The sequence below is a fragment of the Rhododendron vialii genome, chromosome 6a (assembly GCF_030253575.1).
Source record: "Rhododendron vialii isolate Sample 1 chromosome 6a, ASM3025357v1".
Classification (NCBI taxonomy): domain Eukaryota; kingdom Viridiplantae; phylum Streptophyta; class Magnoliopsida; order Ericales; family Ericaceae; genus Rhododendron; species Rhododendron vialii.
Window position 1 is genome coordinate 22024140 of NC_080562.1, and position 23292 is coordinate 22047431.

Consider the following 23292-nt stretch of genomic DNA (forward strand, 5'->3'; position numbering starts at 1 on the left):
GTTGTTGTTGTTGTTGTTGTATTATCCTCCCAAGCACTACTCTATTACAAAATCCATTCTGAATATATCTCCAAAATACTATACTAGATTCATAATCTATTATTGCCACAATTCAAAATCAATAACTCACGGTTCAAAATACATTAATTAGGCTCCCAAATGGGTGTTAGACACCCACAATAGCAGCCAACCTAGGCCTATATAATTGCTTTTTCTCAAGTCGTGTTTTTCGGTGGAAGATAGAGATTCCTCCTTTCATTTTCCATAAAAAATTGTCGAGCCTAATCTTCCATTGTCCAAGTATAAGAATAATAGCTTTATTATGCTCATATATACCTAACTTGAAGAGAATAACTGTGGGCACAGTACATGTGACCGGTTTTTGTCATTCTCTCTTGATAATCCCAAGTTCCCAACCTCCATAATCTTTATTTGTTCTCTTAGGTACAAATAGTAGTTAAAAAAACAGGGAAGAGTAACATATCTTATAATCGTCGATCACTCCTTGGGCCTAGTCTCACTGTTCATTTGCGGAGCCAATTAAAACTTGGATCCTATATAAATTGGCCCCATAGTTAAACACCTAAGAGATTTTGACCTAAAGCCTAACAGAGAAGAAACTCATAAATCCCAAATCTTGATAGGACAATGCTGCCAAATGGGTGTAGAACGGCTGATCCGACTATTCATCTCGGCGACTATTCATATCGGCAAAGACGGCTTGACTCGGATCGAATCTGAGCGCATACAAATTTAAACCATTCATTGCTCAGCTAAAATCCGAATCGTTGATTGCCGAGATAAGCGGTCGAAGCGATTGGATCAAACGGCTTGGTGCCAAGCATCTCCCATTCCGTGCTTGAGTAATACGATCCTCCATTTGGAGACCAATTATTAAGGACATGCTCCTATATTTTTCTTTAATTTGTCATTTGACTTTCAACAGAAACCAACTCTTAACAATTTCGGGATGTCAAAGCTAAGCTCTGTATTCTCAAGCAAATTTTGAGGCCAGAAATTCACATTTAACCACTTGGAAGTACCTTCTTTCATTGATATTAAAACACAAGATCACACACAAAGCTCTATGATTACACCATGAAACTGTACCACGCTTTTAGCGAATGGGCACAGTCCGTGACGCAATGACGCTATTAGACCCAGAAATGGTCATTGTTACAAGCCCCAAATTACAGAAAACCAAAAAAACAAGGGGAAATAAATAAAAGTTAGACTCAATGAAATGCACCAGCCGGAATCTTCAACGATGGCGCATCGGGTGGTGGTGATGGGAGCATGGTAAATGCAAACACCGCGCTCGCTGCAGCTGCGATGGCTCCTACAACAAATGCCGGCAAGTTGCCGCCACCAAAGAGAGCATCCCACGGTCCACTGAGTACAGACACCACCATCTGTTTCAGAGTTGGAAGTACCCAAATTAGCTGAGTATTCATGTGGCGCAAATATAAAAGGAAAAAAAAAATGTTTAACAAATACTCACTTTTTTACTATGCACAAACTTAGAGATAAGATGATAATTAAAATTTCAATGAGTATCTACATAATAAGGGAGAACGGTTTTTGAATTTTATCTCTATAAATTCTAACCATTGATTTGCTTCATAAATCCTACGGCTCTCCCTCTCTCTCTCTCAAACAATATTAATTGCACAATTGCCACTAATTAAATCTTACGTTGCACCATGCCTGAACCCTAGTAATTAAAAATTGTGCGGCCCTTTCTTACCTTACATAAACTATGTTACTCTTTATGAATGTGAACATAATCAACTCGTATCATTCAACACTAATCCACATTGGGATAATCAATCATGTACACAAAAAAGAACGAAAAAGAACGAAAATTGTTTGACTTAGTTCAATTGTTGACTATGACCCTTTATTCCATGTGATCCGCACCACATTCTTACCTACCATAAACTTGATACTCTTTCAATATGATTGTATTCATAATCAACTGGTTTCATTCAAAATTAGTCCAAATTGGGATCACCATAAGCCAAAAAAAAAAGAAAATGAAGAAAATTGTTTGCTTTTTATTAAATATATGACCCTTTATACCATGGAGACAAAATTCTTTCCACCTCAACCATGGGGTTTCCATCATGCATTGTGGGCCCGGCCCGCCGTGTATTTTTTTCAGTATAATCTGAACCGTTCATCTTGGAGGACCCGCATAGTAGTACATTCACACAAAAAATCATATTTATCGGATATCGCTAGATATATTAAAAATTAAATCTTAGTTTATAAAATAGACTGCTAGGGATAGTTTAACGCTACATACACTACACCAAACTATTACATCATCCACTACATTTTTAGTGGAGCCCACTCAGGATTTCACAAAAATACAAAAAGATATCCAAAAATTTTAAAATAATGTTTTGTGAGGCCCTGTAAAAAATCAACTCTAACGGATATTGGTAAATATTATTTTTGAGTTCGTATGTCCGAAATTGCGCAGTTGAGCATTTTTGCTCCTACAAATCTAGAAATAATACTTACCGATACCCGTTAGAGCTGATTTTTTATAGGGCCCCCTAAAATATTATTTTAAAATTTATGGTTATTTTTTTGTATTTTTTGTGGGACCCGAAATGAGCCTCATAAAAAATATAGTAGATGGTGTAGTGGTTTAGTGTAGTGTACCTAAACTTATTGTTACTATAATATACGCACCGTAAGGCCCACAATTGATGGTGGAATTTACTCTCTTACACCATGTGACATGCTGGTTATGTGTTCTGATAGCTCTCTGGGATATTACTTGAATTGGACCTCAATCACGAAGCTATAGAATAGTTTGAGTGATCGTTTTCACTTTATTTGGTTTTATTTTATTTTATTTTTCTATTGATAGTTTGGAAAGAAGAATTCTAAAAAATGATGAAAACAAAGTTGGGTTTCGTAGAATTAAGTAATTAATTACTGGTTTGTGGAGGAATAGAATAAAGGGGAGATCGAAGAGCAAAGATGAGACATGCATGTCAACGCAGTTTATGATAATAGTATATGAGTAATTAACTCGATCATATTAATTTCAACCATGCCTATGTGAGTATGTAGAGATGCAAATATGGTGTAGTAGTAGTAGCTAGGATCGAAGCAACCCAAGTTTATATACGTAGTTATCTTGGAGGATGGGTTCAAACCGTTTCTGGTTCCATATATTCCTAGCTAGCTAGCTAGCTAGCTAGATAAGTACTACTAGCTACTAGTAGTTATGAAATACTACTCCTGTACTATTTTATTTTATTATATACTACTAATAAAAACAATCATAGAGTCATGAAATATTATACCTGAGGTACAACAATTGCAAGATTCAGAACTCCAAGTGAGAGACCTATCAAATTCATACATCACACACACGGAAAAGAAAAGAGATGGTTACTGAAATTGTTAAAAAAATATATACCAAAGTAAAAACTGAGATATAGTACGTAGTATATAACTTGAAATTTGTTTGTTTGACCGAATTAATTATATGAGCTTCGGATTCAACAATTAACTCAAGAAAATCAGATATCCGGTACGTGCTTAGTTGTAATTTCTACACTTGCATAACTTAATTATAAGATTCTACTAGTAAAATTTATCATTATTACGCTCGCGCGTCAAATAAATGGGCCCTTCATCTGTGTATACGTACGTACCTTGTCCTGCGCCAGCAGTGCTAGAGAAAATGGATGCCATAGCGAAGGGAATGCTGTACGTTATCTGCCAAAAGAACACCAACAACCATTAGTTCTCCATCACAATCCCACATTTCTATGCCCAAAATTTTCAATTATTAGAGTCTATGGGCCCGTTTGGAAGCGGAATAAGGATTTGGGGTATTAGTTATAAAGGGGGATAAGATAATATGAGGTATTATGTAAAAAGAGTGAACCCATATTGATGTGATGGGGGGATTAAATTGTATTTGGTTTGGATGAATGATAAAATATGAAGATAAGATTGTTTTGTAGTTGAAATGGATGAGGGATGGATATTATTTGGGAGTATTATGTAATAACACTCCAAAATCTCCCCATAAATAATCACCCTCCGGGAGTATTAGGGAATACAATATAATCTGAAACTTAGCTAATACCCCTCCATTTTACTTTCCAAACGAGATCATAAGACTAAGCCCAGAAACTAAAAAGTGATATCACAATCCTCCATCACAATACCCTATCCAAACGGGCCCATATATATTTTCCAAGTCCTGAGTAAAGAATCTACAATGTCTCCTTGTGCTTTGGCTTCAAGTGTTATTCCTATCCCATGACCTACGGAGTATGTCTTTACACACAACTGCCCCCCTCTCAAAGTCAAATGACTGTTTACTTTCACTGCATGGGCTCCACATAATAGCCACCCCCAAATTACCCTTTACACGTGTGAATAAAAACCCAGACTCTGTACTCCCATCCATTACCACGTGCCTACATTCAGCAAAATAAACAGGAGTAATTAAATGTGGTACTTTTAATTTTACAAGAAATACTTCTTACCCAATTTTAAAACACATCTTCGGATATCCAAATTGTGTAAGGGAGCAATTGGATGCACTCGAATTCGTATATATCAAACATTTTTAAATACAATTGTATCCGTAGTTTTGTTTTAAAATTATGCTCTTAGACTTCTTTTTTACTCCTATTTTGCATCTATCCACTTTTAGATAAAAAGAGATTATAAAATTCAGGGAAAACGTAACTACTGTGTCAGAATAAAGATATGGTGCGTTGAAAGAAGCGTAAAAATGCCAAAAAAAACATGTACACATGTCCACCACGCACCATGCTTTATAATTATTCCCCATGCATTATCTGAAGACTAAAAATTACTGTGTGTAATTCACTCACCGCCAGAGGGATTCCGAGCACGGCGAACAGCGTCAGCGCGCCGATCTTCACCCCTGCATCCGGCTGCGACGGCACGATGCCGCCGTTACGTGCCATGGCCGCGTGCCGGGTCGACTGGGCCTGCTTCGTGATCACCACCGTCATGGCCAGACAGACCGCCAGCAGGATATTCACCACCCCCCACAGGCGCTTCACCCCGCCGAGCCCGCGCGACAGGTGCTCCACCCCGAGCGACACCACCCCCAGCACCACCGAGTTCAGCATCAGACCGAGCGCGCCGGCCCGCACGCCGTGCCCGTACGCCGTCCCTTCCCCTACCTTACCACCGTACACCTCCCTCCCCATCCAATCCGTGTCGAACAGCAGGAACGGGAACCACGCAATCCAGTTGAGACACGTCACCAGGAGCAACATCCACATGGGCCTAGGCAAGTCCTTGAGCGCACCGAATATTTCCCCGAAGAACGGGACCGGCTTAGCCCGTTCGCCTTCCTTGTCGATCCCGTTTAGCCCACCGGTCATCTCCGGTTCCGGTGAGGAAATCACGGTTTCGCTCACAGTAATCAGAGTGATGGTGGTTAGAGTGAGTAACAGAAAAATGGAGATGAAAAAACAGCTCTTCAGATTCGCGCAGTAGATGTCACACGCTTTTGTGGCGGTGAAAGGGAAGATTTTGTAGAGGTGGGTGTAGCTGCCGGCGGCGTAACCGAGGACGTTGCCGACAGCCATGAAGAAGGAGTAGAACGCGTTTGCTGTACGCGTCTTCTGGTTGTTGTCGCCGGAGAGATCTGCAAGAAAGGCGCGGCACGGGCCCTGGAGATTCAAAAATTTGTATTAGGTAAACTAAGGCCTGTTTGGAAGTTAGAGAAAAGAAATGAAATGAAATGAAAGAAAAGAAAAGAAAAGAAAAGTGGGGAGAAAAGTAAGGAGAAAAATTCTTCCTTGTTTTGTTATTTTTCTTTTTTTTCCTCCCAAACCAAATAAGAAAAAATTATTTTTCCTTTTTTTCTTTTGTTATCCATAGGTCCAAACAAAGCCTAAAGTAAACTCGTGCATTAATAATTTCTTAATTAATAAAATAATATATTGCTGACTACAGTATATACGTAACTTTGTCTTACAATTAAGAGAAATGGTTGTGTTTGCAAAATAAAATGATATAAAAGATTTAGTACTCTAAGAAATAGATCAAACAAGTATTTTTGGAAAAAATTCTATCACAATTATATTAGTAGAACACTATCACTAATATAGTGGGTATAATTAAAATATTTACGAATATTAATGTAATTTTACAAAATCAAGTGCATCCCTAGCTACCTGGAGCATGTTGTTCGCGACGTCGAGGATCCAGAAGCCGACGACGAAGACGGCGATGGCCCGGGGCTTGGGGGTCTTGTCCGGGTGGTCGCCGGAGGCCACGCCGATGTCGGCAGCGAAGCCAATGAGGAAGACGGCGGCGGCGACGAGGGTAGTGCCGGCGGCGATGAAGGGGCGGCGGCGGCCGAAGCGGGAGGTGCAGCGGTCGGAGTAGTAGCCGACGAGGGGCTGGACGATCATGCCGGAGATGGGCCCGCAGAGCCAGATGAAGGCGGCCCACGTGTGCGGGATGCCGAGGAGCTGGACGTACGGCGTCAGGAGGGACAGCTGTAGGGCCCACCCGAACTGCACACCCGCCGCTATCGACGCCACCATTATTATCTTCCGTAGCGGCGACTGCGACGGTGGTGGCGGGGTCTGCTGCACTTCCAACCCCGTTTGCTGCTTATTAGTATTGTTTTTCATAACCTCCATTCTCTCTCTCTCTCTCTCTCTCTCTCTCTCTCTCTCTCTCTCTCTCTCTAGCTATTTGTGTGTATATATCATGTATATTGTGAGTGGGATTGAGAGAGGAGAATTGAAGTAGCTTGGGTGAGGAGAGGGGGGGATTTTATAAGGGTTTTGGCGGCATAGCTTAGCTTTTTAGGGGGTGGGGGTGGGGGTGGGGGTGACTGGGAACTGGGAAGACTTATCCACTCCTACTCGAAATCTGTACACATGACCGCCACGTAAAGAAATGCCATAAATTCTCACTGTTGAGCTTTCTGGGCAAGTAAATGTAAATGCAATTGGTTAAAAGTTAAAAATCCCCGCTTGTGGGGGTCAAAACTACCTATATCCAAATTGGATCGATGTATTTTATCCAGAGATTGTACTACTATAAAGTCTGGATAACGTGTGAGAAAGTAAAATTTACCTCGCGGATAATAAAAATTTTAGGAAAAAACCTCAAAATGGTCCTTATAGTTTAGTGTTTGTATTAATTTGGTCCCTGCAGTTTGAATTGGCTCGATTTACATTCTGTAGTTTTCGTTTTGTTCCAACTTGGTCCAATTACTAACTGTCGTTAGACTCCGTTAACCTCATACAAGAATGGCCCCTTTTCTGGGGTTAAAATCATAATCTGTCATTCTTCTCTTACCTTAATATACCTCTGAACCATTCACTATTTTTTTCACGGCTTCCATTCTCCATTTGTAGCACCCGGGATTTTACCTTCGATTGAAACGTGTCTCGTTCGCCTTCGGGGGAAGGAGCGAGAGGGATTAAGGCCTGGATAAGTAATCCGATTCCTATGGATTGCGACGTGGTTCTTGAAAAGAAAAAAAAATGAGGAGTTTTGTGTTTTATAAAAGGGGTTCGGATATTTTTGAAAAACGTTTGAATTTTAGAAAATGAAGTGGGTTTCATTTTAAAAAGAGACCGAGATTTCATCAAGCTGCCTACATATCTCCGGGTAAAGGAGAATCGGGTCCGGTGGTGGTTTGGGCTACAAAAGGGGGTTTAGAAAAAAACTTAGAGTCTCCACCGAGTATAGAGTTTAAGTGTGTCTGATCACATCTTGAATATCGGAAGAATAATTTGTATTTTAGAAAAAAGAACACGGGCCAGAGAACCCGGTTTTTAGAAAAGATTGATTTTGTTTTGCTTTTTAGGAAAAGACTTTAAGTCTGCGAGGTTAGAGAAGAAAAAGTTTGGTAACTCACTAGAAAAAGGGACCTATTTGTGTCTGGGGTTAACGGAGGCTAACGACAGTTAGTAATTGGACCAAGTTGGAACAAAACGAAAACTGCAGATTGTAAATCGAGCCAATTCAAACTGCAGGGACCAAGTTGACACAAATACTAAACTAGAGAGACCATTTCAATTTTTTCCCCAAAATTTTATCCAGATATTAATGATTTTTACTTCCACGAACAGAGTAAATTTACATAGATTGGCCTGATACAGTGTAAGAGACTGGATTCAGGAAACTGAAACCGTTATGTTTTCTTCTTGGATAGTTTTTTGATCCTATTATTTTGGATTTACATAATCCATTATGGATTAAAAAAAATCATGAAGACGTTAGTTAATGTTGAAAAAGTGTACCGACATTTATGATAAATAGATGGCTTATTTGTACGAATGGTCCTCAAAGTATTATCGAAATGTCAATTTGGTTCCCAATATATATACAAATCGCGTCAATTGCATCCCCAATGTTTATAATGCAAGTTTAAATGGTCCCCGGCACTAACTCCGTCCAAATTAACTTTTAAATGTAGGGGTATTTTTGTAACTTAGCTACAATTATCCCTTCTTCAACCTCAAACCCTAACTTTCTAAAAAAAAAAAACCCCCAAACCTTCCACCTTGACCCTACCAAACACCTAGCCATGAAAACCCCCAAATCGCCCACTTTCCACTTCCTAGAAAAAGAAATACAGAAAGAGATGTCAACCCAAAAAAAAATATAGATCAACAAGCCTCCTAAACCACCTCCGTCGTCATCATGTTCAACCCACAAAAACTCTTCAATCGCAATACCTTGAACCGGCTTTGCTGTCGTTGCCCTGTTCAGTCCAAAAACACTCCATCGCGGCTCCCAAATGCGGCACCGCACCCCTGAAATACTATAGCAACCTCAATCGCAACCCCTCACCAAACTAACACCAAAATCGCAATGCCAAAACCCAAAAACATCAATGTGCCATCGCTGCCTTTGTACATCGGTACTCGCACATTAGTTTGCTAGACAGAAAAAAAAAACGCATCACACATTAGTTAAACCAACACCACCACCACTACTAATACATGTTACTGCAATAAAAATTAACCAATAAATTGGAAGTTGTAGCACTTCCAAACCACCAGTGCCGGTGGGTGTCCGACACCAATAAAACGGAAAGGCAGTCAGCGGCAGGTCTTCACCCGCGACGACCATCGGTTCTGAATGGGCTTCTAATGCAGATCAGGAGTTTTGCCAAAGTCACACTGGATCTTCAATACGATAACACCGTTGTCCTTCGAAGCTTTGAGGCAACCATGTTTGTCAACATCTAGGGTCGAGATCGCGATGCCGCTGTAGACACCCCAATTTGGGCCTCCAAATAATTTTTAAGTTCCCCGATGATGAAATAAGAAAAAATATACCTTCAAGGCTTGGATTGTTGATCCTTTGTCCCTCCTTCTCTAAATCTCAAGAAAACCCCTTCCCAAACATGTAGGGTGGCCCACAGTTCAATTGCAAAGAGAAAAACGCGTTTGCTTGGTCAAAAACAACTTTTTTCATGACACACTGATGGTAACATGAGCACACATTTCAATGTGCAAAACGTCTTTGATTGAAACCAATTGGGTTAGAAAGAGGACTCGATAAGCTTTCCAACGCTTCGAACCAACCCACATCCGAGTTTGAGAGTGTCCGGGGCGCCCCCGCGAAGTTCAATGCACTGAGCTGTCTCGAAATACAGCGCAACGTTTCAAAAGCGTTGCGCGGTATTTCAGAAACGCCACGCGGCATTTCAGAAAATTCCAAAAAAATCACTCCATCGCACTAGACTTCAATATACAGCATGTCATTTCTCTTTATGTCGCGCAGCGTTTCGGGGAAAAATTTTGACAGTTGCAGAAAGTTGTCGGGCATGCTTGCAGATGCAACAATTGAAAAATGGCTTGGCCAGAGCACGTTTTTCACATTTTTTTTCTTTTGAGTGCACTCCAAGCATATTTCTGCCTATAAATACACCCCTCCCTAGTTGAGAAGGACACCCCTTAAACTCAAAATAAGGTTACTCTGTCATTTTCGAGACTTTCACTCTCTCTTTAAAAATACCATCATTCTTCTTCTCCTATTAAGTCCAGTAAACTATTAACTTAGGAGACCTCCACCTCAAAGCATCCAAACAACCTCACATCATTCAATCCCCATTCAAGAATTTCAAGTCCAAATCAACTTTCATTCCTCCATCTTCAAGCACATTCAAGCTTCAATCAAAAGGTATAAACAAATTTCTTGGGTTAAACCACGTTTAGCTTTGAGGGGGAGCCGATCGGGGCCCTCCTCGGTCTTTCTATAGCGAGTTTGGGTCTCAAACGAGCTTTATATTCAAAAAACACAAAAAAATAGTTTATGTACTGGATACACTACACCGTGAGGCATTTTTCAACTCCGCACGGCGTAGTGTGTTACACCGTGCAGTATTTTATTTCTTGTACATATTCTTTCTTATGTTATTCTGTTTAGTCTGTTTACTGCTTTTCTGTGCGGGTACATTCCAGAATCAAGTTTCATGTTAAAAGTCATCTTTTTGACGTTATTAAATCTTTCAACATTTCAAAAAGTTTTTAACATTATTTTACATGATAAGATGAACAAAATGGTCTCATAAATCATTTTTCAGAGATACGAAAAATATAACAAACTATTTTGCGGACCTATGGTTTGTTTTGTCATGTAAAAGCAAACTGATTCTAGAATGCGTAGATAGGTGAACCGCACGGTGTTTTAGTTACACTGTGCGATGTATCCGGACCGTCGTGCGGTGTTTCGCATAATATTGGCAGACTGTTGTAATGTTATTACTTTATTTTCTGTACATTGCTCAATCATTTCATACTGTATAGTTTGCACCACAAGCACATCAATGTGTTATATTAAACCCCATGTCCCTTTTCCCGTACGTGTTTTAATCAAAGTTAAGTTTTTCAAACGATATTAAATCTGCCATTAAAAATGTTTAGTAGAGACCGGTCTTTACCGGGCGAGCGGGGTGCTTTTCAACAAAACCTTCTCAATTCGTAACGTGGCTCCCGAACCAAAAGTCTCAACGTTTTTGCTAGATCAAAAGCCTTTTTCTCTCAAACAAACTCTCGATTTCTCGGATCATCCATCTCAAAAATTTGGATGGCGACTCTCCGAGCGGGCGCCGGGCGGGGAGCCCACAGCTGCCGTCTCTGTTGCCGGCAAAATTGACACTCCGGCGAGCGGATCAAGCAAGCTCCTGCACTTCTCGCAAGAGTTGAAAGTGGAGGCGATGGCATTTTAAGGGAATTTTGTAGGGTTTGAAATGTATTGGTGAAATGTAGAATTTTAAGAGCATGAAACGGTGGTCGTGGTGGAGGACCTTTGACGTGTACAGAAGGGTTTGGGTTGAATTGGGAATCGATTTGGTTAGGGTAGAGGGTGGGTTTGTGGTTGAAGACAGGATAATTGTAGCTTAGTTACAAAAATTGAAGTTGTGTATGCTACTGATCATAATAGTTTAGGTTATGAAATGAAGTACTCTACTACATTCCTTCTTTAATCTTTGTAAAATTGAAGTTGTGTATGCTACTGATCATAATAGTTTTTTTTTTAATTATTTTTTTAAGATTTTATTGGTGGCCACTACGATTTATGTTTATCACAAAGAAAATAGTCCACACCTTCAAATGATTACGTACCCATTTCCAACAGTATGCCCATTATATCTACACTCATGATTTTCTATGACACAAAAAGCGCGGAATGCAGTCAAAGAAGGCTCAAGTGAGAAGCCCAATTCAAACGTGTTTTATAGCATTCTTGTCGGCCTCAGTTGATTTTGGACAAAATTAATCTTCAAAATTCATAACTTATCACTTTTTCACAATTACACGAAATCAACAAGCTCTTTACTCTCTTTTTCTACTTAATTAAATATTCATATTTTTGTACGAATGAACAGTAAAAAATCACTTTTAAAAAAAGTGCCTTTATATTTTGTACCGAGTGAACATTAAATATTCATACTTTTTTCAAGAAACTATTAAAAAACTCTCAAACGAGTGAATAGTCATCTTCAAAAAAGACAAGGTACTATAGCAAATTTTACAATTTTGCAAAGTAAAGAGAAGAGAACCGAGTTTGATGTGAGGTTGTTTTCTTTATTTTGCTCTTTATTTTAACATAGACGGGTGTTTGAAAAGCTACATAAAGATGCTCAGGGCTTGCCCATCCTTGTGTGGAATCAAGATGGCTCAACATGTCATCTTTTATATATATAGATGTTCGAATTAGTTTACGCATCATCCACTTGCAGGATCCTCGTCTAAAATTAGAACAAAACTCTGTACGTACTGGCTCAAAAGAAATTGATAACATATGAGAGAATTCGAACCTAATTAGACTTTGAGAAAGAGCAATCTTAAAGTCTATATATGTCTTTATCACCGGACCAACTCTTTGGGTTCCGTACGTGTCATTATTCAACCGAAAGGGACCCAAATCCTCCCACCTGGTTCAATTCTTTAAACAAAACCAATTATCCAAAATCACAACTCAAAAGAAAGAACCCAAAAGCAGAAAGCCGGTGGCTAATTTACAGAATCTCCTTATAAATTAACGAATTCAATTGGAAGTCCAAAACGGCAGAACGGAGAGATGGGGGGGTGGGGGATAAAATTTGATCATTTTTAGTCAACTGGGTTTATCTATAAAATGATCAGAAAGTCTACACACAGCAGATTTGTGCACATATTGTGAATAGATTTCGTTGAGAAATCTACCACGGGTCTCACACAAATCATCTGAGCCATTCATTAAATGTAAAACATTTTTTCAAGGGTCTTAGTAAAAAATAAGCTCAATCCGATACCTATAGGTACTCGATCCAACTATATAACTTTTCATTATCCGAAAATCTGAATGAAAAGTTAGATAATTGGATGAAGCACCTATAGGTATTGGATTGTGCTTATTTTTTACGGGGACCTTTGAAAAAATATTTTACATTTAATGAACGGTTCGAATGATTTGTGTGGGACTCGTGGTGGACCTCATAATAAAATCTGTGCATAATCTATGCACAAATCTGCTGTGTGCAGCAGGACTCATGAAATGATAAAAGGAGTAATTATTACGATATCGAAAGACTTCTGTTCTTAAATTCTCACGTTTCTTGTTTGGCCTTCTTCACCTGTCTTTGAGTAAAGTGAGCTAAGTACTAAAGTAGGTCAGTGTCGGATTTTTGCCTTAAAAAGTTTTGTCCAAATTCACTGGTTTCACACTTATCGTTCGTGGTCCCCAATCAAAAGAAATCGAGACACTACATGAAAATGTCCGGAAAGTGTAATGGACGATTCGAATTCGATTTTCACCTGCATGCTATCAATTCCGGTCAACAAATTTTATTTTCGTCGTTGACCGGGAATTTTATTTTTGTCGCCGATAGGAACAATTAGCAACAAACTCAATAATTTTGTATACTTCGATCTTCACACCAGGTTTTTGTAGGATTGCTCGCCGGCCGGTTTGGTTCGGATTTTTAGAAATTCAAGGACCGAACCGCTAGTCACGGTTTTTACAAAATGAAATTCGTATCCGGACCAAAAGTCCTACGGTCCGGTTCTAATCCGATCCGTGACTTACGGATCAGTTACGGTTTTATCCACGGATTTTAGCAAAAATAAAGCTCAAGCATATATCCCACAATAAAAGGGAAGAAGGTTACATTCAGAATTGTAACGCCCTGATTTTAGGGAATAAAATCGAAGGCATAAAATATTAATTTTTGAAGATTATTTAAATTAAATTCAAAATCCAAAACGGATAATTCATCCTAAAGATTTATCTATTACAAACCATTGTAGAAATACTGAAATTAGTCTTTGTAGTAATAAACTAAACAAAATAATCAAGCCGTCTTCTAGGTTTGATACGGATTTCAAGCATATTCTGGCTTGACTCTCACCTCTGGATTCTCCTCTGCATAAAACTGCTCACCTTCGGGATTCTGAGTCTTTTCCTGATTTTCTGCAAAATCTGGCATGAAAGCCAGGCAATCCGTACCTGAGTGATAGAGTTCACCCCGTAGTACAATCCAACCCAACTACCCCCTTACTTTAAAGATAGCAAGTAACATGATAATAATAATGCGAAAAGCAGAATAAGGATTTACAAATACCAATTTATTACTATCCATTATTCTAATGTGAAATCTAAGATCTTTTCGCGAGATCTTTCCTCCCCCAACCGCTAGCCATGCTCGGTCCCATGAGGTCACTTTCCTTTGCTATCGCGGGTACACCTAAGTTATATACCGAGTGTACACCCCAATAACTACAACAATGGAAAATCTTATCATGCTTGAATCACCACTAGGGTTCGCCTATCTTATATACCACTTCACAAATTACTTCACAATCATCATTGGACTCCCGCCAGTCTATCAATTCATCACTGGACTCCCACCAGTTTCAATCACATCACAAATCTCATCACATCTCAAAATCGCGCCTGCAGGCAGTCTAAAAACAAAACTTTTTATTTCATCCATTACCTAGCATCGACTAGATGAATTCTATTCGCATACCACCCCATATCTCTAGGGTCCAATCTAGCATTCAAATCAAATAATAGTGCAATATACAATTAAAACGAATAATAATTAAAATAAACTACAAGCAAAATAATCACACAGCCTTTTATGAATGGGCTGTTGCCCTTAATCTCATATGACCAAGAGCATAATAAGTAAGAGCTTTTTTTAAAAAAATATTTTTCTAGACTCTCATTAATTATTTCTAAGTAATTAGATTAATTAAAAATTAATTAAATGCGTTAATTGGGTAAAAATATTAAAATAATTAACATGAATGGAATAAGAGTCATAGAGGTTCTATGCAACTAGTTGAGTGTCAAAAGTTGAGTTCGGAGAGTCGCGAAATTAATTTAAATAAAGATGTTAAATGAAGTGGCCGAAAGTGAAGTAAATAGATAATAAATAATTTACTAATTAAAATATGTTGAGGTTAACAAAATTTCATCTTCGGAATGTAGGGAGTTTAAATAAAATTACTCGGGCATTAATAATAAGGTTTATAAGGTCGTAAATAATTTTTTGATTGGAAACGCTATAGAAATAACAATAAATGGTAAATTAAATAAAAAAATATTAATTTAACAAGATATCATCTTTGAGGTGCAAGGAATCTAGGAAAAATTAGTTTGGGCGTTAAAAACGTTATTTTAAAGGTCGCAAAGATTTTTCGTTGGTAAACTTTGATAGATAACTAATAAATAATTTAATAATAGATAATTAAAAAAAATGATCTTAACAAGTTATGATCTTTGAGATGTGAAAAGTCTAGAAAAAATAGTCCGGGTGTCAAAAACGATATTCGGGATGTCGAAAAGTCATTTTGAACCAAAACAATTGCTGCCGCAATGTTGGACCGGTCAACCTTGCGGTTAGACCTTCTGCCACAAGGTTGGACCTGGTTCTTGCGGCCGCAAGGTTGAAGGCAGAAAACGTTTTTTTTTTGTTTTGGCTCGGTTTTCGATGCATGGGACCATAAGGGCTATTGGGTTATGCACAAAAACACTTAATATACTTAGAGGAGTGGTTGGAAGGGATTATAATACCTTGAATCGGATCGAATTGATTTAAAATCGAAACTTGAATTTTGGGAAGATGACTTCGGTTTCTTTGATCAGGGAACCTTGGGACTGAATTGGACGACGTTTGGTGATGCTAGGAGTTGTGGGAGGAGTTTGGAACGGTTAATTTGGGTTTCGGTCGGGTCTTGGTACAAAACCCACTTTTCTCTCTCTTTCTTTTTCTCTCTAAAACTCCATGGATTGGAGTTCGATTTTCTCCGATTTTTCTTTCTCTTCTGGACTGGTGGGGCGTGGGGAATATTGTAGTATGCCCTAGGGTCGGAGTAATGGGGTATTTATGGACGAATTTTGAAGAGGGTGATGAAATTGAATTTAATAAAAACTCCTATCTCTTGGACTTTGAGTAGGAACGAGATAGGGACGAATTCAGGTCAGGGAGGGAGTAGTGACTGAGTAGGAGAGGGAGAGATGGGAGGAATTGTATTTATGCATGCATGCAATTTGTAAAGAAGAAATAAAATAAAAATAAAAATAAGGTAATTAGGATAAAATAATTATAATTGTGTATATCCATTAAGGAAAGAATTTTATTATTAAGAATAACGTTTTTAAAAAAAATATTATTATCGTTAAAAATTACGGGTTGTTACAAGAATTAAGTTTATTACCACCAGAAAGTACTTGTTACATAAACTACCAAAGGCTTATTTCAAAAATCAAATTCAAAAGAATTTAAAACTCTAGTAGAATTGTATCATTATAGTACATTACATAACATAAAAGAACCGAAAAAGAAACGAACTACTGAAATTCAACTACAGTTACCTGTAATTTATACGAAAAAATTACGATTTACTCCCTATATTTTATGTACATCTTCAGTATACCATTATTAAGATAAAATACTAAAATTGGTGGAAAAAAGTGTTAACATTACTAACAATTTATTATATAAATACACACACACACACATATATATTATTTATATAAAATAAATATCTCACAGTCCGGTTCGATTAATCCACGGTTTCGTAATGAAAATCCGTGGACCGAACCGCGAGTCACGGTTTTCTAATTTTTCAATCCGTGTCAGAACCATTAATCTACGGACAAAATTCAAAAGGTACGGATCGGTTCGGTCCAAACCGGTTTCACAGTTCACCGAATTTTTTGAGCAGCCCTAGGTTTTTGGCTTTACACCCTCTGTAAGCAATATACTCCTGTTTTGTTACCTTGGATATAGACCTTAAGGGTTGTTCATACTAATGAATAAGTTGTGAACAACTTTTTGATTTTATCTTTATGTCAAACTTTTATGTAATATTGGTTCGTCTAGACGAGAGAAATCAAAAAGTAAAAAATTATAACTTTTACACGAGTATTTTGAGAAATATCTAAAGAAAAACTAAAAAAGTTGGTTGTTGGACTTTTTCTTGGATATTTCTAAAAATATGTGTAAAAGTCATAATTTTTTACTTTTGCAATTTCTCTCATCAAGGCGAACCAATCGCATAAAAGTTTGGCGTGAAAATAACAAACGCAAATTTTTTTTGAATAAAGACAAACTTTTCTCTACTTTTCTTGTCTCTCCCCCTTCGTTCTACTTTTCTCTCTCTCTTTGCTTTCACAACTAGGGGTCTCCTGCTTGAGGAGAGGCGCATCCTCCTCCCCCAGACATCTCCTACTTTCATAACTAGGGTTCCCTGGCTTGGGGGAGGTGCCTCCTCCTCCCCTCTGACATCTCCTTCTCTTCTCCCCCCCAATCTTTTCTCTTCTGCAGCCTACTCCTTTCCCCTTCCCTCTCTTTTCTTGGTTCCTCTAGTCTTTCTCCGGCAAAATCCTACCGGCTCCATTGCTGAGTGGATCTAGGTTTACCTAACTGTAACGACCCGAATTTTTACGTCAAATTTTTTTAAAATTAAATATTTTATTATAATTCTTTTACTAAAAATTATTGTATCATTTATTAAAGTGATTATATTATTATAATTTAACTCTAGGAGCTAGCCATTAAAAAATCTTTTGATATCATAGGATTTTTTTTTCAAATCTTGACCCATGATATCCTTGTACCCAACTATTATAGAACCATAGCTCTACTTCATAGTCCTAAAAATCTATGATAAGATTACATTGAATTTTATTAGATATGATTAGGATAAGATATAATTAAGATAAGATATGATTGGATATCCTAAGATATACTTAGATACATTAAGATTTGTTTGGATTTTACTAGATATTATAAGATTTTGTTTAGATATAGTTAGATTATGATCTAGATTTGATTGGATTTTCTAGATATGCTCTAGATTCTTCTTCCATGAGCATAAATAGGCTCCATCCCTCCACTCTCCTCCACACACCATACCTCACTTCTCTTCACTTCTCATTCCAATTGTTAGCTTAGAGAGAGAGAGAGAGATAAGAGAAAAAAAAGAAAAGCATGAGAGTTTATTTTATATATAGCAAGTGATGTTTTGGATTGGTAGGCTAGTGATGTATTTAGTCAGAATGTGGAAAAATGTTTAAGGTGTTGATTCATACACAAAACGGCCTGGCATATTTGAGGTAATCCGGAAAATATGCGATATGCTTTCCACTTCCGGAATACTTTCTTTACTTTCATCTTTGTACTCATTTTGATTATTTCGTGATATTTGTTCAATCTTGTGGATATCATTGGAAAGTGGAATAATTGGTATTAGGGCTATTACGAACCCGACCGGATCGAAAAAGATCGAAAAAACCGACCGATCGGTTCGGTCTTCGGTCGGTCCAGGGGCATTTTTTGTCGGTTCGGGGTGGGCCGAACCGAACCTAGGTCGGTTCGGTCTCGGTTTTCCGGAAATCTATACGGATTGAACCGAACCGAACCGAATGCGGACCGAACCGATGTAGGACCGAACCGACCGAACCATATCTAACCTGTTAATAAAAGAACGTTAAAAGGGTTGGGAAATTTGGTCCGATTTTTCCAATTAAGTCCCTGGATTGGAGGGGCTGCAGTTTTGTGTTCAGGGGTGTTTATGTCAAATGGCACGGATGAAAGCTGTTTGGATCTGAGCCGTATATTTTTTCCTCTAGGCCAGATGGGGCCACGTGCCTTGCATCTTTAAGATCGGAAGGATCTAGGTCTTGCCATATTTCTTCTACCGTTTTCGTCTCTATTCATCTGGGTCTCAACCAACGCAAACCTCTCTCTAACAATCGCCAGATCGATCGGTGCACGGCAAGCCCGTTTCAGCGCAGTCCAAATCTCCGGCCACAATCACAGCCATCATCATGCCTGTATGTAACTCGTACTCTCTGTTCTACAGGTTCTCTCACTCTTTCTCGTCGTCTTCCTCCTGCCGTTTTCTCTCTCATCAGCATTGTCCCCCTCTCTGTCTTTGTTTGGCAATTTTTTGGCAGATATGGAGCATAGAATTGATGTCGTTTGAGATCTGCACCTTTTGGTCTACGATTTCGGGTGAGTTTTCTTTATTTATTTCGGTTGTATAATTTAAGTTACAGCTCCTATCCCTTATTTGGAGTATTCGAGGGGTCGTCTTTTTTTCAGTCATCTGTCCCTTATATACTCAGACATGAAGGATATATGTATACGTACATGCAATATCCAGTATATAATATAATAGTATTATTGACTATTTTGCAGACGGAGAGAAGTAGATGGGAGTTATAGACGGTTTAATTCAGCGCAGAAAACTGCTAAGACAGATGATTCTGTATGCTTATGTGTGTTATTTTAACAATTGCATTGCTATGGCTAAAGATATCTGGATGGATACAGATTAAAAAATAAATGTGTTTGGATTCTAAGACGGGTGATTCTGTATGCTTATGTGTGTTTTTTAAACAATTGCATTGATATGGCCACAGATATCCGGATGGATGCAGATTAAAAAATAAATGTGTTTGGATTCTGGAATTGTTAGACTCACTTGAGCAATCACACGAAACACATGAAACTCACACGCGTCAAGCACATCGAAAAGTTTTGAACACGTGTCTGGCCATGTGCACTTAAAACCATTGGCTTAGGGAGAGGTTTTTGTTAGTTTAACAAAGAAATTATCTACCTCCCAAATTCTGCCTACAATATCTTCCATTCTGCATTTTTTTCCACCATCATATATGGTAAATAAAGAAAAATGGATCAGGGGAAAACCTAAAATCCAGCTGCCATGTTAAATATAAACAGGAAGTAGATAATGAAAACTATAGAGTTACTCCAACAAGCTGGAAGGTCAAATTGGAAACTAGAAGCTAAGAAGCAAGAGGTAGAATTTGATGAGTTCTCTCTGCTTGTATGCATTGGCAACCATGTACCGCGGGAGAATTCCTCCTTGGTTAATGCATTCATCTACTCAATTCAACATTACAGCCATAAGATCATAGACTTGATTCATAACTATTTATGCCTTAAAAATTGTGGTTGGAGTTTGACTATAAGTGTGGAAAGGGATTTGATGAGTTTTTTTAGCTGAATTCTGAATTTGATTCAAGATTAAAGTAAGGGGAAGAGACATCATACCGCCATAGTTAATTCCAAATTGCATGAATGAAATAGAAATCAAATGCGAGATGATGAAATTTGCTGATTTGGTTGTGTTCGTTAGATTTATAAACTCAAAAGTGTTTCTAGGTTGTTTAAATCGTGGGTTTAAATTATTTGATGAGAGAGAGAGAGAGAGAGAGAGAGAGAGAGAGAGAGAGATTTTATTAATAATTGTATCTAATTCATCGGGAATTGTATACGGGTGGCATGCTCTTTATGCCTTCTTTCTAATATAATTATTTACTTATCAAAAAAAATCTATCGGAAATTTGGTAGATATAAACAGCAATGCTTTGCACGCCAGCGTTGAACGTCACGACGGCGAAGGTCGGGAAGTCAGAGATTATGGTTGGTAACTTCTTAATCCCATCTTACATCATCTCTAATGATTTGAGCTGTTTTTTTCCGAGCCAAAGCTATTTTTTGACTTGCTATGGTAGTTTTTGGTCGAAATTTGGCAAAGTTGATGCGGGTCATGCAGTGGTCTCAAATTTATTTTGTGCATTAATCCATGACAGCGGTTGCCGGTTGGATCACTTGAATAGGGGTTTGATGCAAAAAGCTTGCGTCTGACAATGCTGAAGCAACGGTACAAACAAGTCAGTGGTTGATGCTAAATTGATATTGACGGTGTCATTTTTTTGGCTTCCTATATTGTCAAATACCCAAAAATTAGCGATGTGGTTTCACTGGTACGGCGCCATTTTGACACTGTCAAATGCACACAGTTGATTTAAATTCATTCCATTTTCCGATGCAAATCGAATGGCTTAGATAGTGTGCAGGTTTGGCACGAGGGTGGAGATGATTTTGCTGCCATTCTTGATGCCAAATTTTTGCTCTGGCATGGGATTTGGCACAAGGGTGTACTTTCTATAAGTGGCTTTGCCATTTTTTTTGGTGCCAATCCTGGCGTGAGAAATGGCCTAGCTCATTTTGGGGATCTCACGTCAAATAATGCCTTTGGCTTGAGAAATCGCTTATCACACGCCATGACCTAGCTCATTTTGGGGATCTCACATCAAATAATGCCTTTGGCTTCAGAGATGGCTTACCATTAGAGATATTCTTAATTGTTAGTTCTACTAAGTTTCCTTTGGCTATTCACTGCAACAGTCCTATGCATTCATTGGGAGAAACCTATACAAGGAAAAGAAAGTCAAATCTTCAATCCTCTTCGTCCTAAGCTGAATAGTCCCCGTTTGGTTGCTGTTTTCAGCGTCAGTATAGCAGAACATTTACCCCTAAACTTGTTTGACATATTCTCGATATCTTTTTCCGATAAAATTGTAAAATGGGAAAACATGTGGATTCATTGATTGGTTTTCTAAAAAGCAATTTTGGTAAGTATTTGTTGTTGGTTAGCCCCAATTGGTTACAACATATGAAGTATCATAGTATTGAAGTGCACGTGATGTATTGACGTCACTTGCGTATCATGTCACACGGACGCATGTATTGGCTCTTCTTCTTTTTTTTTGATAACTCAAGTATTCGGGCCGGCTTGCCTGACACATGTATTGGTATTGAGTGTCGTCACCGTATCTATTTCTAAGTGTCTTATTTTTCTAATTCCTTGTCAAACAACACAACAGGGTAGATATTCTTAGTCTTTAATACAAATGTTTGTTAAGTATCGCGCATCAGATGCTTGGGCATTGTTATATTTTGAATGCAAATATTAAACTTCCTTATTGGGCTCATGATCAAATAGACATATAGGATATATTGGTGAAAATCATCTTCAGACTGATACAGAAAAATATTAATGACTGATAGATGTCTGCAGGTTTGGGAATTTGATCAGGATCACCAAAGATGGCTTCCGGTTGCTGAGTTGGCTTTACCTGAGGAAAAGGGCGATCCAATTTATGTGGTTGCTTGGGCACCAAATATTGGCAGGTAACATTGTGTCCATCTTCTGATACAAGTTTATTTCGTGCGCGGCACATGTAAATATAACCTTAAGCCCACGATTCCGGCATTTTGAAATGCTAAATATTTTCAGGGGCAATGTTTTGCTTCAGCATACCATGATTCTGAGGTTACTGCTAGGAGCATCATTATTTGAGATGACTCTTATCTTGGGTAGATATTTCTTTTTTAGGCCATGACGTTAATAACAACTGGGACTCACAAGCAAATTGCATTATGGCACCTTGGATTGAACCCCAATATTGATGGAAAGCTCTCAACGGAAAAGGTTACATTGCTCTCTGGTCTTGAAGAGCCCTCTTTTCTTAATTTCTTTTTTATTTATTTACTTGTTTAAAAAAGGGTCCCCTATAATATAGGGGAGGATGTGCTTCTTGAATCTTCCCTTACAAATATTATATTTCCGTGATCAGGTTTGGGAGATGGAGTGGAACATCAGTGGAATGACACTAGCAACCACTGGAGGTGATGGCGTGGTGAGTTTGTGGCAGTCTAACTTAAAAGGCGTTCATCTACCAGCAGTTTTTGAAGTTTTTGAACCCACCATTTAGCCCACTTTTCTTCTTTCTTTTGCCATAGCTTACTGTTGTATTCTAGCTTATTGTTTCTGAACCCACCAGCCCACGTTTCTTCTTCTTCCCTGGCACAACCACCCTTTTAACTTGAAGGCTTGCATGGATGATTACGGAGGGATCGAACGTTGTGTTTTCACTGTCAACTCAATCTTTGACCCAATCAACATCGAAGAACCACTGCAGCTAGAAGCACCCCAACCACAACCGGCTCAACCCCAACCTCCAAAAACACCAAACAGCTCCAGAGTTAGCTCACCAACATGCTACAGCGACATGGAAGAAGACGAATCTGCACAGCCTCTGAAACACAAACAGAAGAAAGAATAGTGATTTGCGGTATTTTCTGTTTAGTACACAACTCTTTTTATCCAGGCAAATTGCTACTTAACTTTAGGTATATTCAGTGCTTCTAAGTCTGTATATAAATCACTTTGGACCAGAGTTTTACTCACCAATTCTCTTATTTTACATATTTCACGGGCACGAAATCTTCGTGCGAGCACGACGGCCAACACCTAGTATTATATAAATCGCTTTAATCTTCTGGCTCTTACTGTTTTGAATTGTTAATTTCAAACTAAATTTTGAATTACGCCAACAACAATTATAGAATCAAACAAAAATTTGAATTGTTAACTCAGGGCTCTAACTGTTTTTTTTTTTTTTGTTGGAATTTCA

At 38.3% G+C, this 23292-nt stretch overlaps 2 protein-coding genes across 11 annotated transcripts; one reads left to right on the forward strand and one right to left on the reverse strand.

The window, feature by feature from the left end:
- Positions 1–1018: 1018 nt before the first annotated feature.
- On the reverse strand, positions 1019–6872 carry LOC131329379 (sucrose transport protein-like). Its single transcript, XM_058362475.1, has 5 exons — positions 6201–6872; positions 4881–5693; positions 3681–3744; positions 3327–3370; positions 1019–1412 (listed from the first exon to the last, which is right to left on the reverse strand). The coding sequence occupies exons 1-5, from the start codon at positions 6672–6674 to the stop codon at positions 1236–1238; spliced, it is 1572 nt and encodes a 523-aa protein (XP_058218458.1). The 5' UTR covers positions 6675–6872; the 3' UTR covers positions 1019–1235.
- Positions 6873–18478: 11606 nt separating this feature from the next.
- Positions 18479–22846, forward strand: LOC131329309 (protein SEH1-like). Of its 10 annotated transcripts, none has more exons than XM_058362393.1 (5): positions 18479–18834; positions 18958–19015; positions 21884–22006; positions 22453–22515; positions 22660–22846. In XM_058362393.1, the coding sequence occupies exons 1-4, from the start codon at positions 18829–18831 to the stop codon at positions 22506–22508; spliced, it is 243 nt and encodes an 80-aa protein (XP_058218376.1). In that variant the 5' UTR covers positions 18479–18828; the 3' UTR covers positions 22509–22515; positions 22660–22846. The 10 variants fall into 10 exon arrangements, 6 of the variants coding, with proteins under 6 accessions (XP_058218376.1, XP_058218377.1, XP_058218379.1 ...); XM_058362394.1 differs by having other exon boundaries at positions 22708–22846; XR_009200717.1 differs by having other exon boundaries at positions 21912–22006; positions 22453–22842.
- Positions 22847–23292: the final 446 nt, after the last annotated feature.